At 29.6% G+C, this 24,313-nt stretch overlaps 9 protein-coding genes across 11 annotated transcripts in view; 5 read left to right on the forward strand and 4 right to left on the reverse strand.

Moving 5' to 3' along the window:
• Window positions 1-27: 27 nt before the first annotated feature.
• On the forward strand, window positions 28-1,383 carry aurA (aurora kinase A). The gene is made up of 2 exons (XM_047061272.2): window positions 28-997; window positions 1,065-1,383. The coding sequence occupies exons 1-2, from the start codon at window positions 116-118 to the stop codon at window positions 1,179-1,181; spliced, it is 999 nt and encodes a 332-aa protein (XP_046917228.2). The 5' UTR covers window positions 28-115; the 3' UTR covers window positions 1,182-1,383.
• On the forward strand, window positions 1,334-1,855 carry LOC124497800 (neo-calmodulin). Its single transcript, XM_047061479.2, has one exon. It carries the CDS (start codon window positions 1,334-1,336, stop codon window positions 1,853-1,855), a length of 522 nt encoding a protein of 173 aa, XP_046917435.2.
• On the reverse strand, window positions 1,753-2,369 carry LOC124497799 (uncharacterized). Its single transcript, XM_047061477.2, has 2 exons — window positions 2,190-2,369; window positions 1,753-2,114 (listed from the first exon to the last, which is right to left on the reverse strand). The coding sequence occupies exons 1-2, from the start codon at window positions 2,367-2,369 to the stop codon at window positions 1,932-1,934; spliced, it is 363 nt and encodes a 120-aa protein (XP_046917433.2). The 3' UTR covers window positions 1,753-1,931.
• Window positions 2,370-2,753: 384 nt separating this feature from the next.
• On the forward strand, window positions 2,754-6,239 carry LOC124497794 (E3 ubiquitin-protein ligase RNF13). Its single transcript, XM_047061473.2, has 8 exons — window positions 2,754-2,889; window positions 3,045-3,665; window positions 3,734-3,817; window positions 3,893-4,033; window positions 4,101-4,197; window positions 4,276-4,566; window positions 4,653-4,733; window positions 4,799-6,239. Exons 2-8 carry the CDS (start codon window positions 3,591-3,593, stop codon window positions 5,650-5,652), a joined length of 1,623 nt encoding a protein of 540 aa, XP_046917429.2. The 5' UTR covers window positions 2,754-2,889; window positions 3,045-3,590; the 3' UTR covers window positions 5,653-6,239.
• Window positions 6,191-8,669, reverse strand: gny (ALG6 alpha-1,3-glucosyltransferase garnysstan). The gene is made up of 7 exons (XM_047061474.2): window positions 8,269-8,669; window positions 8,099-8,187; window positions 7,488-8,040; window positions 7,346-7,430; window positions 7,222-7,292; window positions 7,069-7,137; window positions 6,191-6,806 (listed from the first exon to the last, which is right to left on the reverse strand). Exons 1-7 carry the CDS (start codon window positions 8,517-8,519, stop codon window positions 6,425-6,427), a joined length of 1,500 nt encoding a protein of 499 aa, XP_046917430.2. The 5' UTR covers window positions 8,520-8,669; the 3' UTR covers window positions 6,191-6,424.
• Window positions 8,670-8,730: 61 nt separating this feature from the next.
• On the forward strand, window positions 8,731-10,967 carry JMJD6 (Bifunctional arginine demethylase and lysyl-hydroxylase PSR). Of its 2 annotated transcripts, XM_075734121.1 has the most exons (6): window positions 8,731-8,839; window positions 8,916-9,224; window positions 9,286-9,485; window positions 9,568-9,720; window positions 9,795-10,558; window positions 10,616-10,967. In XM_075734121.1, exons 2-6 carry the CDS (start codon window positions 9,110-9,112, stop codon window positions 10,662-10,664), a joined length of 1,281 nt encoding a protein of 426 aa, XP_075590236.1. In that variant the 5' UTR covers window positions 8,731-8,839; window positions 8,916-9,109; the 3' UTR covers window positions 10,665-10,967. The 2 variants fall into 2 exon arrangements, with proteins under 2 accessions (XP_075590236.1, XP_046917432.2); XM_047061476.2 differs by having other exon boundaries at window positions 8,749-9,224.
• Window positions 9,585-12,577, reverse strand: LOC124497797 (putative GTP-binding protein 6). Of its 2 annotated transcripts, XR_012832421.1 has the most exons (4): window positions 11,843-12,577; window positions 10,973-11,784; window positions 10,339-10,867; window positions 9,585-10,278 (listed from the first exon to the last, which is right to left on the reverse strand). XR_012832421.1 is itself a non-coding variant. In XM_047061475.2 (3 exons), the coding sequence occupies exons 1-3, from the start codon at window positions 12,347-12,349 to the stop codon at window positions 10,696-10,698; spliced, it is 1,491 nt and encodes a 496-aa protein (XP_046917431.2). In that variant the 5' UTR covers window positions 12,350-12,456; the 3' UTR covers window positions 9,585-10,695. The 2 variants fall into 2 exon arrangements, 1 of the variants encoding a protein (XP_046917431.2); XM_047061475.2 differs by having other exon boundaries at window positions 9,585-10,867; window positions 11,843-12,456.
• LOC124497394 (cyanocobalamin reductase / alkylcobalamin dealkylase) lies at window positions 12,526-14,106 on the forward strand. The gene is made up of 3 exons (XM_047061043.2): window positions 12,526-12,791; window positions 12,850-13,098; window positions 13,165-14,106. Exons 1-3 carry the CDS (start codon window positions 12,729-12,731, stop codon window positions 13,684-13,686), a joined length of 834 nt encoding a protein of 277 aa, XP_046916999.2. The 5' UTR covers window positions 12,526-12,728; the 3' UTR covers window positions 13,687-14,106.
• A 396-nt stretch (window positions 14,107-14,502) lies between these two features.
• LOC124497707 (multiple PDZ domain protein-like) overlaps window positions 14,503-24,313 on the reverse strand; it is a 31,220-nt gene continuing 21,409 nt past the window's right edge. The window contains 10 exon segments of the mRNA XM_075734118.1: window positions 14,503-15,742; window positions 16,399-16,559; window positions 16,624-17,082; window positions 17,230-18,098; window positions 18,171-18,329; window positions 18,567-18,729; window positions 18,892-19,065; window positions 19,160-19,283; window positions 19,378-19,472; window positions 20,242-20,438. Of these exon segments, the coding sequence (XP_075590233.1) occupies window positions 15,442-15,742; window positions 16,399-16,559; window positions 16,624-17,082; window positions 17,230-18,098; window positions 18,171-18,329; window positions 18,567-18,729; window positions 18,892-19,065; window positions 19,160-19,283; window positions 19,378-19,472; window positions 20,242-20,438 (2,702 nt within the window). The 3' untranslated portion in view covers window positions 14,503-15,441.

The following is a 24,313-nucleotide window of genomic DNA, read 5'->3' on the forward strand; positions in this document are numbered from 1 at the left end:
TTTAAATTTTTTCTTTTACACGCATTTGGCTATCATTCGCAAACAGACACACACACAAAGCTTATAACCGTCATACATTTCAATTGTTTTTCGTGTGAAATTATTCAAAGAAAAAATGGCCAATATTTTGACCGATATCAATAATATCGAACAACAACAACAACAACAAAATCAAAATCAAAATTTACGAAATGAAAAAAATTCTAGTGATGATGGCGATACGAAATCAATCAAGTCTGTTGACCAAGATGAACAACATCAACAATCGAATAATAATGATAAAATGAAACAATGGACATTGAATGATTTTGAAATTGGCCGTCTACTTGGTAAAGGAAAATTTGGTAATGTTTATTCGGCACGTGAAAAACGAAGTAAATATATTGTTGCATTGAAAATTCTATTCAAATCACAATTATTGCATAATAATGTTACACATCAATTACGGCGTGAAATTGAAATACAATCACATCTGAAACATCCAAATATTTTACGATTATTTGGCTATTTTCATGATGATTATCGTATTTATTTGATATTGGAATATGCACCAAAAGGTGAATTGTATACATTATTGACTAAAATGGGAAAATTTCCAGAAATACAAGCATCAATGTATATATCACAAGTGATTGAAGCATTACATTGTCTACATCAACGTAATGTTATACATCGTGATTTAAAACCGGAAAATATATTGCTTGGTTCCAATGGCCAGGTAAAAATTGCTGATTTTGGTTGGTCAGTACATGCACCATCATCACGTCGTGAAACAATGTGTGGTACATTGGATTATCTTCCACCGGAAATGATATTACAACGACCATATAATCATTATGTGGATCTTTGGTGTTTAGGTGTATTAGCATATGAATTTATTGTTGGCCGGCCACCATTTGAAACGAAAAATTCATTTGAAACATATCGTCGTATTATAACATTATCATATGATATACCGAATCATTTGAGTGATGAGGCAAAAAATTTCATTCAAAGGGTTAGTTTGTTGAATGAAAAACCTTAATCAAATTCCAATGAATTGAATTCATTTTTTTTAATTTTAGTTGATTGTCAAAGAACCAGTACGACGAATGTCATTGGCGGAAGCACGTCATCATCGTTGGATTAAAATGTTTCAACAACAACAACAACCACAACAGCAGCAGCGGCAACTGCAGTAACAACAAAATCATTCAAAATCGAACAACATCAATCAATAATCAACAATAATGATAATTTGATTAATTTTTTTTCGACTACATTTGACTCATTTCATGGACGAATGAATTGATTGAAATTTGTTTGTTCAATCAAACCATTGTGTGTTTTGTATATGATTTATCAATTTCTATTATTAAATTTCATCGCAACAACCAAACAAACAAACAAACAAAAAAAAAGAATACAAATGGAAACACAAAAAAATCTACTTTATAAAGAAATATTCAATATTTTTTCCAAAGGTAAAAAATCATTTGGTTATAAAGAATTGGGCCATATAATGAAATCATATGGAATGCGTACTAGTGATATTGAACTACAGGATATGATTAGCCAAATGGATTTGAATGTAAGTGGTGAGATTGAATTTCGTGAATTTTATCAATTTATAACGAAAAAAATTAAACGACAAGAAGCTGAAGAAGAACTATATGAAGCATTTAAATTGTTTGATCAAGAAGGCAATGGTTTCATCGCTAGTAAAGATCTACGTGAAGCATTGGCTAATCTGGGTGAAAAATTTAGTACTGGTGAAATTGATGAAATGTTTAATGAATTTAATATCGATAATGATGGTGAAATTTTTATCGATGAAATTATTACAAAATTAACGAAAAATACAAAGAAAAATTGAATTTTTTTTTCGACAAATTTTCTATTTTTTAGGAAAAAAAAATTTATAAAACAAGATTGCCGGTGAGTGGTGGGTTTCATAATTCTTTAAAAATGTTCACATTTGTTGTTTTTTCATTCGATTCTTTTGCCTGTTGATTGATATTTTTTGTCATTGGAGTAGTGGAAGATGGTGTTTTAGGTTTACCAGTAAGCCATTCACTGATTGTGGATTGATTCTTTTTTTTATTATCAACATTATCCATGGCTTTGATTCTTTCCTTTTTTTTATTTGAAAAAAGAAAATTATAATCTCTGATGATTAATTGCAAAAAAAAATCAATCAATAAACTAACCTTCATTTTACGGATTTTTTCCTCATCCGATGGTACAAACATTATACCAACGGCTAATATGACAAAACTGGCACCGGTAATCCATTTTGTCAATGATATAATACCTTGATTTGTGTTCATTTTAAAATTTGAATAAAAAATAAAAAAATAAAAATTGAAAGTCGAATTTTGTATGTTCATGTTCAACACCAAAAAAAAAAAAAAAACTCTATTTAAACATTTTTAATTCTTTCGAAGTGGATATAGTCGAATGTTAATGATATATTGTTTTGGCGTCTTTCAAAGTTTTTATTTCATCAAACAAATATGTATATCTCCATTTGATTATCATTATCATTTATAAACACACAAACATATACAATCCAAAACAACCAAAATTATAATATAATATGTGTTTGAGTGTGTGTGTGAAATGAATTGAATTGTATTGTATATATCCTTTTTTTTCTCATCAACACATTTGATTAATAGTGAATTGATGGTGAATTGGTGTAGTGGTGGGTGATGAATAGAGTGTGAGCCACAAATATAAGCTTATTATTATTGTTTTCAAAGTTTAGGAATTTTTTTTGTTGTTGTTGTTGTTGTTATTTTTATTGCTGATCGTATTGGTTGTGGTTGTGGTTGATCAATCATCAATCAATCAATAATAATGACGATCATCGCGTAATTGAATAGTCATATCGTTGATTATAAGCATGTAAGCAAAAAAAAAATTCATAGTGAAACAACAGCAAAAAAAAATTTTTAATCTTTTTTTCTATCCCTCTTTATCTCTCTCGCGCTTTCTCTCTCTCTCTCTCTTTAAATCAAAATTGATTGATGAATAATCAATCAATCACTCATCAACAACAGGTATATCCGATGGCAAATCTTGAATCTTGATGAATATTTCGAACGTTTCTTTCTACATTCATCATCATCATTATTGAATGTTTGTGCAAACTTTGTGAATTATGACAATTTCGATCAATTTAAATATACTCAATTCAATCAGGCAAACCCATAATGAATATGTACAAGTCACCATGATGATCTATGTTTTTTTTATTTATATTATGTTATCGATCAGTAAAATTAATTGACGACAAGCTTGAAGAAATTGAAATCTACACTGCACACATACACACACACATCACCAGACAAAATCAGCTAACCTAAAAATTACCAACCATTTTAATTAATAAAAATAGTAGAAAAATCAATTATCAACAAAAAAAAAAAAAAAAAAATTAGCAAAAAAAATTTTCTTCACTCAACTTGTCTCAAAACAGCAGCTCATCATTGATTCGAATTTTATTTGTTTTTTTTTCTCATGACCAAATTTTTTTTCACTATTTGCTACGTTGTTTTCATTTATCAATCAATAATAAGAAACAACAACAACAACAACAATAAAAAATGTATCGACGATTCATCAATACCGTTTTTATATTGGCACAGATTCGATCATTTATAGTGGCCGATATTGCTGTTGTAAGTGTATTTGTTTTTTTTCTGGTTAATTTCCCTCATTCATGTTTTGTTTTGTTTTGTTTTTGCAGTTAGATTCACAGAATAAAAGTGTTGAATTGTTTATTGATTATAAGATAACATACACACCTCCTATATCTGAAGATGGCATTTATGTATGTATATATGAATTGATTGGTCAATAATGAATGGAATTTTAAAATTTTTTTTTTCTCTCGAAAAAAACTTAGGGTGCTCTGACATTTGCATCGCCATCGGATGCATGTGCTCCAATCAGTCCACCACCAAGCCATCCTAATTTGACAATCAATTGGTTTGTATTGGCCTATCGTTCATCGTCATTACATTCAAGATGTTCGAATCGTGAAAAGGTTTGAATGGAATTTTTTTTAATGAAATGATTGAAAAAGAATTCTTTCATTATTTCCAAAAAAAAAGATCCAACATGCTGTCCAAGCTGGATACAAAGCAATGATACTATATAGTCCAATGGATTTCTATCAAACATCAGTCATTTATTCAACAACATTTGAACGTAATATTTGAAAAATTTTTAAATTGTAAAGAAACAAATTGGATTAATAATGTTCTTATATGATTACCATGATTATAGATTTAAATATTTCAATACCAGCCGTATTGGTTTCACATGAAGATGGCCAAACATTACGTTCGAATTTTCTATATGAAAGTGGATTTAGATTATATATTACATCGGAAATACCGCCAAATTTTAGCTATTATCTGATACCATTTGCCATTATAATTGGTGCTGGCATATTAATCATTATTTCATATGTCGTATTTCAGTTAATGATGTGTATCATGGAACGACGTAAAGCACAACGTCATCGTTTGTCTAGAAAAGATTTGAAAAAAGTTACACTTCAAAAATTTGAAAAAGGTTTGAAAAAATTTTCGTGTGGATTGTTGGGGATCTCTTTGATTTGAAATGATGATTTAATTTTTTTTTATTTGATCCTGAAATAGGTATATTTTATGAAACTTGTGCAATTTGCCTTGATGATTATATTGAAGGAGAAAAAATTCGTATACTACCATGTAATCATGGTAAGTTTATTTATTATTTTTTTTTTTCAATGATCATTTCGATAATAATCACTGAATTTCATTAGCTTATCACATGAAATGTATTGATCCATGGTTAACAAAAAATCGTCGTGTTTGTCCAGTTTGTAAAGCTAAAGTTACATTACCTGGAATGGAAGAATATTCTGATTCAGATTCAGATAATGATAATCAACGTAGTAATCGTTATCATCAACCAAATGAACGTACACAATTATTACCATCTTCTTCATCATCAAATACACCACATCCGACGACATCAGTGGCTGGTGTTCCTACTACTTCAACGAGTGTAAATCTTGAAGAAATTATTCGTTCAATTATTTCTGGTAGAGCATCAAGAACAACATCAATGATAACAACACCAGGTTCTAGACGTAATCGTTATACAAATATACCTGATTTATTGGATGATTCAACCATACAACCTGGTCCATCAACATCTGCACCAATCATTTCGGCTGATATATCATCACAGCAATCTGGACAGCAGCAAATAAGTAGAAATTTATCATCATCAAGAGTAAATTCAGCTCGACGAAATCGGCGAAGAAATCAACGAAATTCAGCACAACAACAACAACAACAGCAGCAGCAACAACAACAACCTCAATCACAGCTACAATCACAATTATCCTCATCATCTGAACATAATCAAACTGTTGTTCCAAGTGTACAGATTGTTATTGCAGATTTACATACGACAACTTTAGATAATATTGATCAACAACATCAACAATCATCATCAGTGTTGATAGCACCACTACAATTATCTATTAATTGTGATTCATCCGATATGGATGTTCAAAGGCCATTAACACCGGATGACGAAAATGGATCACAAAAACATGGATCTCAATTACCACAACAATCATCATCATCAATGAATGAAGTTGTATAGGATAAAATTTCTTGTTGTCAAATCGTGGACAAATGTGCATTTTTTCAAACTTCTTTTTCCTTTTCATGAAGATTTGCTTTAACAATATAATGGTAGTGGCTGGCAATATATGTTGATGATGATGGCAAGACATGGCAGAATTTTTTGGCTTTCAATAACAATAACAACGAAAAAAAATCGATAACTTCATAATTTGTATTTTTGTGATAATCTTCGCTAATGAATTCATTTTTTCTCACACTCACACTCATTTCTCTCTAGATCATCACTTTTCATTCAAGATTTTTCTCTTGTTTTTTTGTTTTCGCTTCTATTTCTTCATTTTTTTGGCGGAATCTATTGTAAATATTCACGCACACAGAAACACGCACGGATCATCATCATCACGTTTGAATGAATGGATGAATTTCACATATTTTTTGCCATCTTCCCTTCTCCCATTTGTATGTATGTATTTCGGGGAGATAAATTTTTGTGGCCAAGGTTTTTTTTGAGAAAAAACAAAATAATCTTATATATAAAATTGTAATCATTGATTGATTATCAAAAAAAAATAGTTTATTCTAAATAAACTCGAAATAAGAAAATGATGATATATTGAATTTATAATTCTCCATTTGACTTGTCTCTGTTAACAGATGGCAACACACCCATTATCAATTTCAAATGGAGAATTCATTAAATTCAATGATCAATGATGATGAGTTTTATATTTTTATTGTTTAGCGAAAAATAAACAATAAAAATCGAACCATACTTGCCTTTTAACTAATCAATATGTTTTAATTTTAGGTCGAGGACGAATAACGGTGTAAACGTTTAAATTGCTTTTGTCATGATGATTTTGATTTTGATTTACAAGTCTTCGATATTCGACCCATTGTTGCCACAAAAAGTATATATAAAACATTATGAAATGGAAAAATGAATATAAACAATTTAACAGTGTAAAAATGTCTGGATAACGTTCAGGTGGTTTCATTAGTAATGAAATTGTGTTCAATAGAATTGCACACAAAATTGAAATTTTGAACAATTGTTTCATTCGTGAATTTGAATCTAGTTTCAAGGAATTTTTGTTGATGAAGAAGTAGATGATTGTAAGAGTGAAATATGGTGTGATTAGATTGTCTTTGATCAATAATGGAAACAAACTATAAAAAAGAAAGAAAACATGATTAATTCGTTTCGAAATATAAATAATCGGTAATGGAAAAAATTTTGATAAACGAAATTCAATCAGTAAAAATTGTTATCAAATCGATTCTAGCCACATGACCATGCAGCCAGAATCAATCTTGACCATCTTTTCGGTCAACGAATAAAAAAATCAGTACCCCTGCATTATCATCATGAGAATTTCGTTAGGTAGTAGGATGAATTATTATATAGTTTTTAATTGCTTTCGAATTTTACCTGAATGTTGAAATCAATGAAAACCAAGTGATCATAAACTTATAACGATAAGTAAACAAAATTAGTGCTCTAAATAAATATTTTAAACGAAATAGAATTAAAAATAGATAGATTTCGAAAGCATACAATCGATAAGAATCAGAATATACATACACATTGACAAATAGAATGGTTTTTTCATGTACTTGAAACGAAAACAAATAGAATGCCATTGACACGGTAAACTAAAAAAACAATGATTAAATTCGTTGTTTTAGTTTTTGGGTATAATACGTACCAGTGAAAAGCTCAATTGTTTCATAGTATTCTGTCGTAATACTAAATAGCAACTCGGTGATGAAGCTAAAATTGTCAATGTTCCACTATGAAATGAAGGAATAAATTTGATTTAGAAAATGAAAATAAAAATTATTACAAACCTCATCCAGGCTAATTGATCTTCAGTAAAATAATTTTTAACCTTAATAAACACCGATAAACAGTACCAAAAATTTGAAACTTTATCTTCATAGATTCCACGATTTAATGGAAAAATACGGCATACAACTTGCAAGATTGTATTGAAATCTTCAAGATATGGAGACCATAAAATGACCATTGTTATTATAACGGCTAATGAAATTATTATGAATTTCGAAATTATCGATAGAAATGATCGTCGATTGTAACAACGTTTCAAGAGGAAAAAAAATATTGGCAATGAATAATACAAAGCCATTTGTTTGTAATTGAATGCTAAACAAAAAAGAATCGATGCTAAAACATCTTGTCGTTTAGTCAAACAAATCACAGTCCATAAGAATAGGCCCAATGCAATACAATTGTATTGAAAATGACCATGATCAATGAGAATAAGACTAGGAATCAATAGATTATTTAAAAAATGATCGGAATCACTATGATATGAATCGAACAATATCATCCAATAATAGTATAATGCGCTGAAAAATATTAACGAATCGCTGACTAGAACTAGAAAAGATTTTAAAAAATGAAATAAATTCTAAAACAAAATCCTGAATTGACTTACCTGTTGATCGCATGAAAATTTTATGATCATAGCTTTCAAATCCACGAGATTCATTTAATTGAATCCATTTAGGATTCAGATAATTGGCGCTATATATATGGAGATGAAATGAAAAAAATAAGAATATTTGAATCACATTTCTTTTTTTGTTTAGTAGTAAAAATAATTACATTTTTCCCATTAAAAAACTATGATATGCAGTTAATGGTGGATAATCAAGGCCCCAATAATTGAGATCATTTTCTGTTGAATTTGTATACCAATCTTTAACAGGAATATTAACAGTTATTTCCATCCAATGTCGTTGTGCTTCATAATCACCAAACATTGGAGCAATTCCATGGCCAGAATATGGCCACAATGATACCAAATAACGAATTAATAAGGCAATTAATATATAGAAAAATGTTGTTGCAGCCATATTAGTTTTTGAAAAAAATCAAACTTGATGATGATGATAATGATTCAAAGATGAGTCATTAAACGAAAAAAAAACAAGCTCCAAAGTTTCGATTCGAATGACGAAATATTTGTTAAATCGAAATCGAAAATCATTGGCCAAATTTAACCCAAATGGACACATGTGTGTATACATAAATTCTAATATATGCTGCCATCTATAGGTACAGAATTTGTATCAAAGAAAAACGATGCTCTCTTGTTATTTTGTTCGGACGATGATTTTTTTGTAATGAAAATTTATTTTGAACATATTCTACAGCGGTTCATCTTTATCAATATGTGAGATCATTTTAGCTGAAAATTCATCATTTATTATTGAAATTTGTTGCTATCATAATTCTCTTGTTGTTATTAGCCATAGTGAACCATTTTTTTTTACCGATAATTATTGGAAATTATTTGATCCATTGGTATTATTGTTGCCAATATGTTTTTACCACATCATCATCATCATCATCAGATTTATTGGCCTCGTACTTGTTGATTGTTCATCATTCATTGATTTGATTATTTTTTTTTCATTCACCAACATTTTAAAAAGTTATCTTGATGCCTGATTCCGGTTCTTATCATCATCATCGGCGAAAAATGAGTTCAGAAGATGAAAATTTCGATGAAAAAGCACAACGAAGAATTATTGATGCAAAAGTTAAAGCTCGTCCTGGTATGCATTGAAATAAATTAAAATATGAAATTTTAAATTTAATTTTGTCGAAATTCAATAGAGCTTGACATGTGTGGATGGACAAAATTTAATCATATTGAAAAATTTGATCTTAATTATCGGCCAGATAATTGTGAACGTATTAGAATTCATCAAGTATCTACTGAAGAATTTATTGCAAAATATGAAATGAAATATCGTCCAGTAGTCATTACAGGTGTTTGTGATGATTGGAAAACTATGGAAAAATGGAATCTTGAGGTAAATTTTTTTTTTCATTTTGATAAAAAACTTTTCCAAATTCTATCTATCTTTATAACTAATAATGATATCAATTCTGCAGAAATTGGCGAAAAAATATCGTAATCAAAAATTTAAATGTGGTGAAGATAATGAAGGCTATAGTGTTAAATTGAAAATGAAATATTTTGTCCATTATATGAAAAATAATCAGGACGATAGTCCATTATATATCTTTGATAGCACATTTGGTGAGGTAATTATATAGATTTCATCATTATTTATATGGATTTTCATTATTAATTAATTAATTATTTAAATTCGACATAGCATCCACGTAAGAAGAAATTACTTGAAGATTATCAAGTGCCAGCTTATTTTCGTGATGATTTGTTTAAATATGCTGGTGAAGAGAAACGTCCACCATATCGTTGGTTTGTGATGGGTAGTGCTCGATCTGGCACCGGTATACATATTGATCCATTAGGTACAAGTGCCTGGAATGCATTAGTGATGGGCACCAAACGTTGGTGTTTATTTCCGACAAATACACCGAAAGAACTTATTAAAGTGCAACCAAATGAAGGCGGCAATCAAACCGATGAAGCAATCACATGGTTTTCTGTGATATATCCAAGAACTCAAATGGATGATTGGCCAAAACAATTTAAACCAATTGAAATTATTCAAAAAGCAGGTGAAACTGTATTTGTGCCTTCTGGTTGGTGGCATGTTGTGCTCAATCTTGACAATACGATTGCCGTAACACAAAATTTTTGTAGTTTAACAAATTTTCCAATTGTATGGCATAAAACTGTACGTGGTCGACCTAAATTATCAGTAAAATGGCTTGATAATTTAACAAAACATTTACCTGAATTGACCACCATAGCTCAACGTATCGATCTCAATCAACCGACTGGTGTTGCATCCGATAGTGATGATAGTTCCAGTTCAAGCTCAGATTCTGAATGTTCAAATCCGGATTGTAGCTGCCGGAAATCATGCAATTCGGATAATGACAATAATCGCAACAACGATGATGATGATGATGATCTCCAAATTAGCACAACGAACAAATACAAAAGGAAAAGGTAATTGAAATGATGATGTAAATTGTATAAATTGATTCTTTCATTTTTTTCTAATAGATATCGATCGACTAGTGTGTCAAGCAATGAGGATAATAGCAATAAATAAAAAAAGGTGATATACATCCATTGGCCAATCATCATTGACTATTAAGATTAGCATGAAATAATTTAACAAATTTACCAAATTTCGATTTGGTTATCAATACTTTCATGATCAAAAAATTTGCATCGTGAGGATCAGGTTTCATTTCGACAATGGCCGACGCTTCACGATATAGCCATTGATATTGTTCACCACCATTAGCAACTCTGTCCATTGTGTTTACAAAAAATAAAAAAAATAAATAATTATTTTTCGTTTGATTCGCACAGATTAATCAATTAAATAAAGAATTATTAATTATTATCATTTACCGCATTTCAAATGCTAATCGTTCGGTATTTTCAATAAGACCTTTTTGTATTTGTCTGGCCAATTTATCTAAACCGATTCTTTCAGTAGCCGAAATGGCTATGCCATCAATATTGTCGATTGGAATGGATAATTTATCCACTTTATTCGATACTTTTATCATTGTTTGTAATAATTTTTCTGGAACTTCAATCTCTTTTAATGTTTGATGTACGGTGTTAATTTGTTCATAACGATTAGGATGACTTGCATCGACAACATGAACAATTAGATTTGCTGTACAAATTTCACGTAATGTTGAACGAAAACAATGTACCAATGTTGTTGGTATTTCCGATATGAAACCAATTGTATCGATTAACAATGCTTTCATTTTGGATGGTAATGTTATTTGATGTGTTGTTACATCCAATGTGGCAAAAAGACGATCTTCTGGTTGAAGGCTAGTATCATGACTTAGAGCTTTGATTAATGATGTTTTGCCGGAATTTGTATAGCCAACCACAGCTACTGTTGGTATTTCCATTGTTGTACGATTTTTTCGTTTAATCTCATAAGCATTGGTTACCGTCGATAGTGATCGTTTCAAACGAGATTCTCGTTCTTGTATTATTTGTTTTTTAATCTGATAAAATGTATCGAAATTTCCACCAAAACTTTTTGAAAATGAAAATTGACTAAAATCACATTCTTGTAAATGATGTAAATTTTTCTTTACATATTCTAATTCCGCTAATGCTAATTGTAATTTAGCTTCTTTAGTTGAACATCGTTCACGAAATATTTTCAATACGGTTGAGAATCGATCATAGACCTAGAATATATGTAAGAATATCCAGTAAAAGAATGTAATTATTTGTTTCATAACTTACTTCAACATCGAAAAAATTACGAAAAAAATGATGTTGTCTTGGCCGCAAAACATTGATTGCAAAAACAACAGCATCCGCTGATTCCTGTCGAACATAATCACGTAGATGATTTCGATTTGTTGATCCGAAAATTTTTTCAGAATCAATCGCACTGGTCGATATCATATGAGCGCCAACAACTTTCCAATATGGAATCGTTTTGACCAAAGTTACCGTTTCATCAAGTAATAATTGGCCATTTTCATGACTTCTATAAAGATCACCTTTTTTCATTCGAGGCATAATGACAACAACATTTTTTGGTGATAAATCAGCAAGAAGATTATATTGAAATAAATCGTTCAACAGGTCATGATCATCATCTTGATTACGATCATTCATAGAATCATCCTGATGAATTGATCTACATTGTATGTGGAGATTATTATGAAAAGATGATGCCAGAACATTGTAGAGAATTTTCGAATTTAATCTACCAAATGAAATTGATGATAAAAATGGAATCATAATTAAAACAAGAAACAAAAAACAAAAAACAAAAATTGATCTGAATTTTGAATGCAAGAAAATGAAATAATCGATTGTATCGAATAGAAAAAAATCGATACCGTCATATTCGTTTCGCAAAATTTTATATTCAATTCAAACAGGTTTCACTCAAAAGAGGCACAATAAATGTTATCACATTATGTGATGTGATTAGAAAAAAAAACATCATGCAGCGATTAGTTTAGTCTATTTTATCATCATCAATATTAATATAAAAAAAATACTCAACCATGATATGAATTTTTATGCATAAACATGGTATAAAACCATTTTACTCATTAGTTTTCATTAGTTATCATAAAACATAAAAAAATAATATATATATTAATGATCAAACATGTTGCCAGAAAAATTGGTTCAACAATTCAATGATCTTGGTTTTGAAATTCATTATTTTAAGGTATGTTAATTTTGTTTTTTGAATTATTCAAACAACAATGATGAATATGTTTACGTAGCTCAGTTGGTATAATGATGCTGTTGCTTCCGAATATTTTCTTCCATATCCTGATGATGCATTAGCATTTGTTGTTCTATCAAATCCATCATGGTTTGAAAAATCATTTTTGCCATTTTTGGCCAACAATTTGGATCCATCCATGATGGATAAAAATGATGATCTACCTGAAAATCATAGCTGTCTTGCAATGAATTGTCGTGATCCAATCGATCAATGTATGAGACATCATTTTGATATATTAGCCAAGGTTAGTTTTTCATGACTTTTAAAAATATTGATTCAAAATTCGAATTTTTTTTTTACACTTACATAGGAAATATCATCGACCTTGAATACCGAAGTGGATAAGATTCATGATTTTGAATTACTAATGCCATATCGTCGTCCACGTGTACTTTTACAGACTGCTGCTCATGTTTCCGGTGCAGCTTATTATTATCGATTGCCAAGACGTGATAAAAACGTACATAAACTTGGCCTTTGTATACATCCAGAATATGGTGGTTGGTTCGGTCTACGAGGTGTATTTGTTTTTAAACAAATATTGGTACCGAATTTGGAACGAAAACCGCCAGCAAACGTCATACCTGACATTATGCAACAGGAAGCATTACTCAAACTATTCAATGAACGTTGGCGTGATGGTAGTTATAGAGATTTTATACAGGTAAAATCTCGTTATAGTGACTTACAATTCAAATATTTCAGTTTGGAACCACGTCAACGTTTTGAATTTATTCGTAAAGAAATTTATCCAAAATTGAATGAATTAATATCATCGCCATCATCATCAAATGAATTGAAAAATTGTGAAAAATCCAATGGCCATCATTGAATTGAGTTTATTTATGTATTGCAACAACAACATATGTGTGAAAAATGAGCCAAAAATTCTTGATGTATCTCTTAAATGAAATTAAAAAAAAAAAATACTCATAAATTACACGTAGAATATATATACTGCATGTGAATCCAAAGAAGAATTAGAACCGAAAGCAACAACAACAACAAAAAAAAATCCACTTATCTTGATCATCGATTCAAAAGAATGTTTGTTGTGGGTTATTGACGTCATTTGATGATAACTATGTACATGTGCGTAGGCTTTCGATGGTTTTTTTTTCTTTGAAAAATGATTTAGATATCGATCGATTGATCGAAATAGATTCAATTCGAATATATTGACATAGACAACAACAACAACAACAACAACAACAGCACAATAAAATAAAAACGGAAAATTTTTTTATAAAAATCGTTGGATCATTTTTTTTCACTTTTGTTATTATCATTGTTATCACTATTATGATTGATACTTGGAACAAAAAAAGGGCCATCCTTTTTATGATGTAATGGGCTCACGATTGATTGATCATGATGACTATGTGTGTGTAATATATATGAAAATTGATGATTCGAATCAATCATCATCATCATCATCATCTGTATGAATGAGCCCATCAATAATTGAATTGACAAATTTTTTTCAATTTGTTTCTAAAAAAAAAAAAATAAAAAAATTCCCGAGAGAAAAATAGAAAATGAATGAATGAAAAATTTTTGTGAACAAAAAGAATAAAAATTCATACCAAATGCCAACATTTGAAATTGGATTGAATTTTTTTTTTTCAATTCATTAATCGATTGACAATTTTTTCTTTTGATTCATTCATCTTTATTTGGAGAGAAAAATAAAAATATTTTTGAATGAAAAAAAATGAATGAATGAATGAACAATATTATTTAATAAGCAGATGATTTCATCATCATCAACATCAAATGTCAATTGTTTCTGACAAATTTTGTTTCACAAAAGAAAAAAATTTGTTATGTGTGTGATTTAGAAGAGAAGGTGATCGATCCAAGAAATAAATGTATAATATATATAACAAGCACAAGAGAAAAAAAATATCCATTATTTATATAAATATAGAATGAGAAAGATGAGAGAGAGAGAGAGAGAGGAATAAATGTGATTTGTGTGTTATGATGATGATGATGATGATGATGATTTGTTTGATTATTTGATTTTTCTTTTCATCAATATTTTTTTTTTTTATATAATCTTCAAGGATCAATAGAATATTCATTGTTCATCATCATCATCATGATCAATGATTGTAGATAGAATTCATTCATATTTCACAGTTATAGATAGAAAAAAAAAATGATGATGATGATTCGAATTTTGTCATTATTGATGTTGTGTGGGCAATTCGTATATATAGTAAATATATTCTGGTGTAAATAGTGAACATTATCATCATTTTTTTTCACGATTAATAATGTGAAAGCTGAGATTCTTTTTTTTTTTTGTTTTGTTTTGTACCACCATCACCAGTCTTGCATACAATTCCGTCGTAAACATTTTTCGATGTGTGTGGGTGGTGTGTATGTATGGATAATGTGTAGAAAATATATATATTATACATTATAAACATGTTTTTTTAAAAAAAAATCTCACTTGATTTGCAAAAAAAAAAATTGATTTTTGTTGTTTGTTTGTTTGTTTTTTTTGTCAATAATTAGAATATATTAAGGCAATGTTTAGGTTGTTGTTGTTGTTGTTGTTGTTGTCGTTGTTTTCTTATTAATACGACGATGATGATGTTGATGATGGTGAATTATTCGTTTGATAAATCAATAATTTAACTTTACCATGTACATTTTTCAATATATCAACAACATGATCATGTGGTAATCTGGTCACATCAATATCATTAACAGCCAGTATTATATCACCTTCATTTAAACGGCCATCAATCGATGCTTGTCCATGATCAAATATTTTTCTGATACAAATTGGTAGATTACCGTGTATCGATCCATAGCCACCAACAATACTGAAACCAAGACCATCGGGTCCTTTTTCAATTTCGATTTCTTTGGTTCTATACAACAACAAATCATTTTTGATTTTTCAATTTACGTTTCAGATCAATTATGATGGAAAATCGATTGCCATCGGCATTATTCCAGGTAACAATAACAACAACAACAATATAAACGGTTATTACGTTGATGATAATAAAAAGATAAAAAAAATGAAAAAAAATAGAATGAGTGAATGGAGAAAAATTAACAACAAAAAGAAAATTCTGAAAAAAAGTTTCCAAATACAAATGCAATGAGCTAGAATTATTGGGATAAATTGAAAAGATTCAAACAAAAAAAAACGGGTGAAAATAGAACGTCAATATTTGAGAGAGAAAGAGAAAGAGAGGGAGCAAGAAAATAAGAATTTCATCAAAGAACAAAAAAAAAAAAAATAAAATTGAAAATAGATCCCCAAACACACACCATACCTGACGAAAGAATCCCTTTTGGCTGTATGAATGAATGAATAAATTTCCAAACACACACACACACACAATTGAATAAAGAATTTGGTAAGCAATTTTTTTTTTGTTTAAATTAGAAAATAAAAATTGATGAAAAGATAGTAAAAAATTGAAGGCAAAAGAAAGAAAAATAAAGAAAAAGGCATAGAATTAAAAAAAAAGTTTTTTAAAAGATAGAAAAAAATAGAATTACTATAATAACTTACTCATCGGAAGTTAATTCTTCATATTTTGAATTATTCAAATTTATTGATGATGATGGTGGTGGTGGTGGCTGTAGTGCTGATGATGATGATGGTGGTGGTGGTGGTGGTAGTTGGCCACATTTTAATCGTCCAATTTTTAAATTTATCATTCCTTTGGCCGTCTTTTATTAAGAAAAAATAATAAATATTGATTGATTATCAATCAAACAATAGTGGATATCTTACTTTGAGCAAAAGTGCAGCATCTTCAACATTGGTCAAATCACGTCCATTCACTTTGATGATTTGATCACCAATCATTAGATGGCCATCAAGATCGGCAATACCACCTTCAACAATATCTTTGATATAAATACCATTACCATCACGTCGTACAACAATGGATAAACCGAGACCTTTTCCAGGTTTTTTCGTTAATTTTACATCAAAAATTTGTAGATTCTCATGCTGACTAATAAAATCATTATTATTATTATTATTTGCAATGAAATTGTCATGGTTTTTATCACGATAAATTTTCATTTTTATAATTGGTGGTGTTTGTCGTAATGCTTTGATAGCCTGTTCATGTGTAGCATGACGTAAATTTTCACCATTTACTTCCAATATTTGATCACCAGGTTTTAGTCGGCCATCAATATATGCTGCACCATTTGGATATACTTCATGTATTATCACAGTATTCTAGTTAAAACAAAACAAAAAAAAGAAACAAAATGAGAAATTAATCACAAAATATTAATATCCGGATTCCGGAAAATCAGAAGAAATAAAAGAACCATACACCACACACACACAAACAAACAAAAAAAAAAATCAAAACACACATACCAGAGGCGTATCAGATCCACCAACAATACTAAGGCCAAGTCCAATTTTTTCGCGTATAATTTCAATAGTTGTCTCTTCACATAAACGTACGGGACATGTTTTATAATCATTTGATGATTGTTGCAATTCATTATTAATGCCTGAAGCTAATGTTGTTGATGATGATAATGATGTTGTTGTTGTTGTTGTTGTCGATATCATTGTTGCCGTTGTTGTTGTTGTTGTTGATGATTTTATTGTAATTAACTTTTTATCATCATTATTAATAATGATATTAGAATGTATTGGATGAAATTGATTCAATTTTTGTATTTTTTGTTGTTCTTGTTGTTGCTGCTGCTGCTGTAATGATGATGAATTTGTAATATTCATTCCTGTTGCTGCTGCTGTTGTTGTTGTTGCTGTTATCGTTGTAGCTGTTGCTGTTGGTATCGATGAGGTGGTGGTGGTGGTAATAATCAGATTAGAATAACAAGATAATGAATCAATTATTTTGGCAGATGGATTAGGTTTTTGATTCATATTTTCGTGCATATTAGCAATCATTATTGGTGTTGGTGGTGGTGGTAGTGGTGGTGGTTCAATAATAAAATTATTCATTTGCTGGTTATTATTATTAGTTGTTATTATAGTATTGTGGTAAAGATTTTTACTACTTAATAAATCTAGATTGGATAATGATGATAATGGCACAGGTGGTGGTGTTGGTGGTGGTGGTGGTGGAGGATGTGGTGTAAATGATTGTGAAATATGATGAGAATAAGAAGGTGATAGTGATGGTGGTGGTTGAGGTTGATTTGGTGCATTATTATTAATGATTGTGCAATTCATTGTATCATTATTATTATCCATAGACATATTTGAGGTTTCTGTCATTGTATTATCATTATCATCATCATCAATATTAAATTTTGTTGTATTTTCTATCACATTCAACATACCATTCGTATGTTGTTGTTGTTGCTGTTGTGGTAATAAATTTGGATCATTCTGATGGTGTTGGGATGTGGTGCTTGTTATATCATCAGATCTAAATGCTGCTGCTGCTGCTGTTGTCGTTATTGATGGAGATTTTATCGATTCATTTTTATTCATAGACACTATATATATAAAATATACATGTACAGAATTAATATAAAGCAAAAAAAAAAAATTATTCAACAAACAAAAACAGAAAAAAAAGGTGAAAAGAGATTCGGCATACATAATAAGCAAGCACAGTGCAATGTTTTTTCTTGTTTCATTTGGAAAAAAAATTCTGCCCATGCATATTCTGGACATAAAAACCAAAACAACTAAAAATCTCCACCCACACACATACACACAAAAATGCTTACCTTGGATTTTATTCGACTTAGTATGATGATGATGATGATCGGTTAAAACATTTGGGTTTGTTGTTGTTGTCGATAATGATTGTTGTTCATATGGAATTAATTTTATCGGTTTAGCAATCACTAATGTCAATAATCCTTCGGCACATTTCAATGCATTAGCAGCCTATTTTTTTCATCATTTGAATATTGATTTTCATTATTCGTTTCGTTTATGTTTTTGTTTTCGAAAACATGAAATAAAATTCAATGGAAAAGAGAAAAGAGAGAGAGAGAAAAACAAGAAAAAAATTAATTTTTTTTTTATTTAAATTACTCAAACACTAACCGTTTCATAATCGGCACCAATTAGATCGATATGATTTACACACAAAATCATATCGCCAACAGAAAGTCCAGCATTTTCGGCCGGGCTACCATCCTGTATATCGGATACGAATACACCACGGCCAACATCTGGCCTTTTTCCCTCGATGATCATGATACCTAAACCTTGTGTTGCCTATTTGGTTTTTTTTTGTTTGTTTGTTTTCATTCGATCAAAATACAACATTACAACATTGAAATATTGGTGAACGAAAAAAAAAATAACATACCTTTCTAACGGTAATGGTACGGACACCTTTAAATTTACAATATTTTTCCTCAAGAAAATCTTCTAAATGGACGGGAAATTGTGTCAATGGTTTGACGGCCATCTCAGCTAAGGCACCATCTCTTCTGTATATATAGTTGTTTTTTTTTTATTTGAATGAAAAACGAGAAAAAAAAATTTTTTTTTCTTTTGCCCCAATAACAAATTCCTTTTTTTTACCTTAATACAATAATTCTATATGTTGGACAGGCTAAACTTTTAATGATTGCCGATGCATTTAGATGGCTACGTCCATATAATACAATTCCGTTTACCTACAAAAAGAGAATAACGAGAGAGAGAGAGAAAAAAAAATTAATGATTGAAATCGATGAAAAAAAAAAATAAATAAACTCAATCAACCGATGATGACAATGTACAGCAAAAAACAACGAATATTTACTATAGTAAAAAAAAATCAGACAAAAACCAAATATATACACACACACGTACACAGGTAATATAAACAAAAAAAAATGGCGAATCTCAAATATGATCAAAAAAAAAAAAACAACAAAACGATGAAGATCGTGTTTTGTTTTGTTTTGTGCACCAATATTTAATCAAGTTAATGTTTATTCACATTCACATTCACATTCACTAATGGTGGTCTGGCCATGGTGGTGGTGTATGTTTTTTGTTTTTTGTGGTTCATTCAAGACAAAAAAAAAATTATTCAAACAAATGAAGAAAAAAATAATGACGGAAAAACACATGAATGCAACAACAACAACAACAGCGAGAAAAAAAAACAAATCAAATCAGAACAAAACCAAAATGAAATGTTGTTGTTGTTCTTAGAAATTGATGATTAATTCAACTAATAATCATGATACTAATAACCACTACTACTACTGCTACTGCTACTAACAATAGATTTATTATTCAATTAGGCTAATCTCATCTATATTCAAATTGTCAACGAAAAAAAAAATAAATTAATTAAAAAAAGTTAATTAATTGAATATATATAATATAACTCATTTCATTTCAAATATGAAAATAAAGCAGTGTCAGAATTTGGTAGTTTATTTTAAACATTACCTCAAGTATTTCATCACCAATACAAAGGCGACCATCTTTATATGCGCTACCTTTTGGATGCATACCACAGATAAAAACGCTCATTTTTTTACGATCACGATTACCGGCTAGGCTAATGCCAAGACCAGCCATTCCTTTATGTAAATCGACCAATATGGTTGTTCCATCAATATCGGCATATTTTTTACGAATTTTTTCTGTACACAAACACAAAAACAAAAAACAAAAAAAAATCATCATTATATAATCAATAAGAAAAACAAACACAGGAAACGGAAAATTATAAAAGATTGACAATTGGAAAAAAATTTAACAAAAAAAAAATCTAAAAGAAAAAACAATCGATTGATTTCAATCGATTGTTTTTTCTTTTTCACCCTTCTCTTTATCTCTTTAAAAACACATTTCAAATCGATCGATAGAATCGATCAATTGATAAAAAATAGTGTGTGTGTCTTTATTATTTTGATAAGAAAAAAAAAATTTGAAAAAATGTGTTTACTTTCATCATCCTCATCATCATCATCATCATTGACAATATTATCGACATTGAAATTATCATTATTGATGATGTCATTATTATCACAACAAGCATCATCATCATCATCATCATCATCATCATTATCATTATCATTATCATCATCGATAGAATTTTTTCTATTTTGATTATAACCGGTTGTTGTTAAAGTTTTTTGCTGTTGTTGTTGTTGTTGATTATTATTATTAGAATGACTAAATCGAATATTCGTCGCCGTCGTCGTTGTTGTTGTTGTGGATGATGTAGCAGTAGTTGTTGACAATGTTGTCGTTGTTGTTGTTGTTGTTATAATTGATGATGATTGTTGTTGTAATTGATGGTTATTATTATTATGATCGAAATCGATCTTTGTCATCGGTGTTGTTGATGTTGATGTTGATGTTGATGTTGATGTCGATGATGATGATGATGACATTGATGACATAGCAATCATTTATTTTATAAATATAGATTTTTTTGGCCGATAAATAATATGATGATGGGCAGTGGTATTGGTGGTGGTGGTCGAAAATGTGAAAAAAATTTTATTAATAATCGATCAATCATTTTTATCATGATCATATATATATATTGTTGATTTATATTATGATGATGATGATGATGTGTGTGTGTGTATGTTTGATGTTAATTAATAAGATCACTTGATTATATCGGCTTTAATTTAGGCGCTGTTATTATCATCATCAACAACAGTTGTAAATATGAAAAAAAACAACAGATGATGAATTGAACCAAAAAAAAAAAAAAAAAAATAAATAAAAAATAAATTTAAAAAAAAATGAAAACGAAAAATAAAAACCACACACACAAACTAAATCTGATGACCTCTCTTAGGGCATCATAAATAGTTGTTGATTTTCAAAAATTCGATACGAAATTGCCACACACACACACACACACACACAATTCACAAATTTCATACGTGACAATTAGTATAATTAGTTCAATTATAGATTGGTGGCAATCTATCGTCCTGTTATTGTTGCTGCTGCAGATGAATTTCATTTCATTTCATTTTGATTCAAAATATTACACATCATCATCCATTCGCCAATCTCATCTTATTATTACATTTCGGATATTTAACAATAGCCAATTGGCCATTATCCAAAAGATTTCGAATGATTTCATTTTGTTCAATGTTCGAACATAATTTTATTCCAACAACACAACACACAACAGAAAAATTTAAAAATGATAATAATTTCAACACTTCAAGTGAAAATAGCTGTCACCTATATATGTGTGTGTGAATGACATGGCATATTAAATTGAAGAAAGAAAAAATCAAATTTAAAATTCGGCACTTGAATGTGTATAGCAAGCAGCAATTGGTGGATAAAAAAGGCTTTTTTTTGCTGTGAATTTTCGTGTTCAACAATTGTGATGATTTGATTTTGGAAAAAAAACGACAACAACAACAACACTGCAGTGTAAAGATTTTGTTTATTTATTTATTTTTTTTTTTCGGTTGTCGATGTCGATGATTTTCAGAGATCAAAGATATGAAAAATTTAAAAATTTTCGTTCAATAAAACGAAATAATAATTTGAATTTTTGTGATGAAAAGTGATTTTTGAAATATAAAAAAAAAATTCGATTCGAATCGAATCGAATCCGATCCAATCGGAACCGACGAATATTTTTTTTCTTTCTTCTTTCATATACAAAACATGACGCATTATTATTATGAGATTCACAAATGATGATAAATTTCAATAATGAGAGAGGCCCTACTGTTTTTGTTTGTATGCGTGTGTGTTCGGTGTCGTTGTCGGTGTCAGTTCATTTCTTGAATGAATCAATGAATGAAACAAACAGCCAATTGAGAATGAGCACAAATTTACACCACCACTCTCAAATTCGTCTATTTCGTTGTCGTTGTCGTAGTCGTCAGTTTGTTTTTTTTTATTATCATGCGATGATCAAACGATGATGATGATGATGATAGTGATGAAACTTTGATAGAATTCCGATTGTTGTTGTTGTTGCTGCTAATATTGTAGCTAGCTATACACACACACCAAACACACAGAATACAAAATTTTTTTTTTTTTTTTTTGAAAATAAAACTCATAATAATACAGCAAAACAACAAATAGTAGAAATGAACAACAAAAAAAAAATTGAAAAAATGTGTCGGTATCTCTCTCTTTCTCTCTCTCTCTACATACATAAACACACAGACACATACACACACATAATGTTTAGATTCATTTCATTTCCTTTCTCTCTCTCTCTTTTGTTTGGGTATATATACCCTCTCTCTCTCTCTCTATATTGATTTGTCAATGGAAAGCTCAATGGTTTTTTTTTCTTTGAGTTTGAGCATTATGAATCTATTCATTGCGCCATTGCAATTCTTTTATTCTGCTCTCAATGATGATGATAATAATAATACTTGTTTATAAGAAACTTCAAAAAAAAAGAAAGTTTTTTTTTGTTCTCTCCATTGAGAGAGAGAGAGAGAGAGAGAGCGAACGCATACACTGTAGAAATTTTTGTGTTTTTGTTTTGAATGGTGGTGGCGGTGCGATGTGGGGATCGAATAGATTCGCTTTTTCCCCTTTGGATTGGATTCGGTTTGGTTTGGTTCCATCATCATCATCATCACCACCACCACCACCATCGGCCATCAATCCATATATTTTTTCACATCAGACAGAAAACATTTGAAATTCAAGTAGCAGCAGCAACAGCAGCAGCATATAGTTCACGATTGATCCATACACAACAACAAACTCTATGAATATCCGAACAAGAAAACTACAAATATTTTTTATTTTCAACAAACAACCCCCCAAAAAAAACTGGAATAAATTCTGTTTTGTGTGTGTGTGTGTGTGTGTGTGTGTGTGTATGGATTCAAGCCTTTTATTTCAAACAAACATTATTACATTTTTATTCTGTTAGATAGAATTGGTTTTATTTATTTTTTGTTTTCTGTATTTGTTTGTGTGTGTGTTTGTTTGTTTCGTTTGAACTCATTCATAACCCTATAAAACATACATTCATTCATTCATACATACATCAAAACATACATTATCCTCTTATATCATTCCTGTTGTTCATTCCATATATTCACATTCACCACATTCCAGTACATTTCATGCTATTATTCATCATCATCATACATGAGACAAAAACATTCTGGATTCTTTTTTTTTCTTTTATTCATTCACAAACACACTCATCCACCTCCTCTTGTCATTCATTCATTTTACCAGAATCCACAAACACTTATCTAATTCATTCATTCATTCATTCATTCAAACACACACACACACACAGAACTTTCCAAATTCTTATGATTAAATAGATAATTTTCATCATCAATATTGGTATGAGTGATAGAAAGAGAGAAAAAAAGTTTTTTTCTTTATCCATTGGATTCTTGAAAGCCTTGAAATATCAAGAATAAAAAACGGTTATGAATGAAAATGAATGAGTTATGAAATGAATTATTATTGTCACACACACACACACACAACAAACAATCTGCTCTTGGCCTTGTCCTAATTCTTGTTGTTGTCA

This window comes from Dermatophagoides farinae, chromosome 9 (assembly GCF_024713945.1).
Source record: "Dermatophagoides farinae isolate YC_2012a chromosome 9, ASM2471394v1, whole genome shotgun sequence".
Classification (NCBI taxonomy): Eukaryota; Metazoa; Arthropoda; class Arachnida; order Sarcoptiformes; family Pyroglyphidae; genus Dermatophagoides; species Dermatophagoides farinae.

Bases quoted from the DNA above. Each gene is read 5' to 3' on its own strand.
- aurA (XM_047061272.2), top strand. From the start codon at position 116: ATGGCCAATATTTTGACCGATATCAATAATATCGAACAACAACAACAA. The intron at 998-1,064 runs GTTAGTTTGTTG...TTTTAATTTTAG, and splicing joins CAAAAAATTTCATTCAAAGG to TTGATTGTCAAAGAACCAGT.
- LOC124497800 (XM_047061479.2), top strand. From the start codon at position 1,334: ATGATTTATCAATTTCTATTATTAAATTTCATCGCAACAACCAAACAA.
- LOC124497799 (XM_047061477.2), bottom strand. From the start codon at position 2,369: ATGAACATACAAAATTCGACTTTCAATTTTTATTTTTTTATTTTTTAT. The intron at 2,115-2,189 runs GTTAGTTTATTG...AATAAAAAAAAG, and splicing joins AAAAAATCCGTAAAATGAAG to GAAAGAATCAAAGCCATGGA.
- LOC124497794 (XM_047061473.2), top strand. From the start codon at position 3,591: ATGTATCGACGATTCATCAATACCGTTTTTATATTGGCACAGATTCGA. The intron at 3,666-3,733 runs GTAAGTGTATTT...TTGTTTTTGCAG, and splicing joins TAGTGGCCGATATTGCTGTT to TTAGATTCACAGAATAAAAG. The intron at 4,034-4,100 runs GTTTGAATGGAA...CCAAAAAAAAAG, and splicing joins GATGTTCGAATCGTGAAAAG to ATCCAACATGCTGTCCAAGC.
- gny (XM_047061474.2), bottom strand. From the start codon at position 8,519: ATGGCTGCAACAACATTTTTCTATATATTAATTGCCTTATTAATTCGT. The intron at 8,041-8,098 runs GTAAGTCAATTC...AATCTTTTCTAG, and splicing joins AATTTTCATGCGATCAACAG to TTCTAGTCAGCGATTCGTTA. The intron at 7,431-7,487 runs GTTTGTAATAAT...TTCATTTCATAG, and splicing joins GATCAATTAGCCTGGATGAG to TGGAACATTGACAATTTTAG.
- JMJD6 (XM_075734121.1), top strand. From the start codon at position 9,110: ATGCCTGATTCCGGTTCTTATCATCATCATCGGCGAAAAATGAGTTCA. The intron at 9,486-9,567 runs GTAAATTTTTTT...TCAATTCTGCAG, and splicing joins TGGAAAAATGGAATCTTGAG to AAATTGGCGAAAAAATATCG. The intron at 9,721-9,794 runs GTAATTATATAG...AATTCGACATAG, and splicing joins TTGATAGCACATTTGGTGAG to CATCCACGTAAGAAGAAATT.
- LOC124497797 (XM_047061475.2), bottom strand. From the start codon at position 12,349: ATGATTCCATTTTTATCATCAATTTCATTTGGTAGATTAAATTCGAAA. The intron at 11,785-11,842 runs GTAAGTTATGAA...CATATATTCTAG, and splicing joins GTAATTTTTTCGATGTTGAA to GTCTATGATCGATTCTCAAC. The intron at 10,868-10,972 runs GTAAATGATAAT...CACAATGGACAG, and splicing joins CGATTAGCATTTGAAATGCG to AGTTGCTAATGGTGGTGAAC.
- LOC124497394 (XM_047061043.2), top strand. From the start codon at position 12,729: ATGTTGCCAGAAAAATTGGTTCAACAATTCAATGATCTTGGTTTTGAA. The intron at 12,792-12,849 runs GTATGTTAATTT...ATGTTTACGTAG, and splicing joins TTGAAATTCATTATTTTAAG to CTCAGTTGGTATAATGATGC. The intron at 13,099-13,164 runs GTTAGTTTTTCA...ACACTTACATAG, and splicing joins ATTTTGATATATTAGCCAAG to GAAATATCATCGACCTTGAA.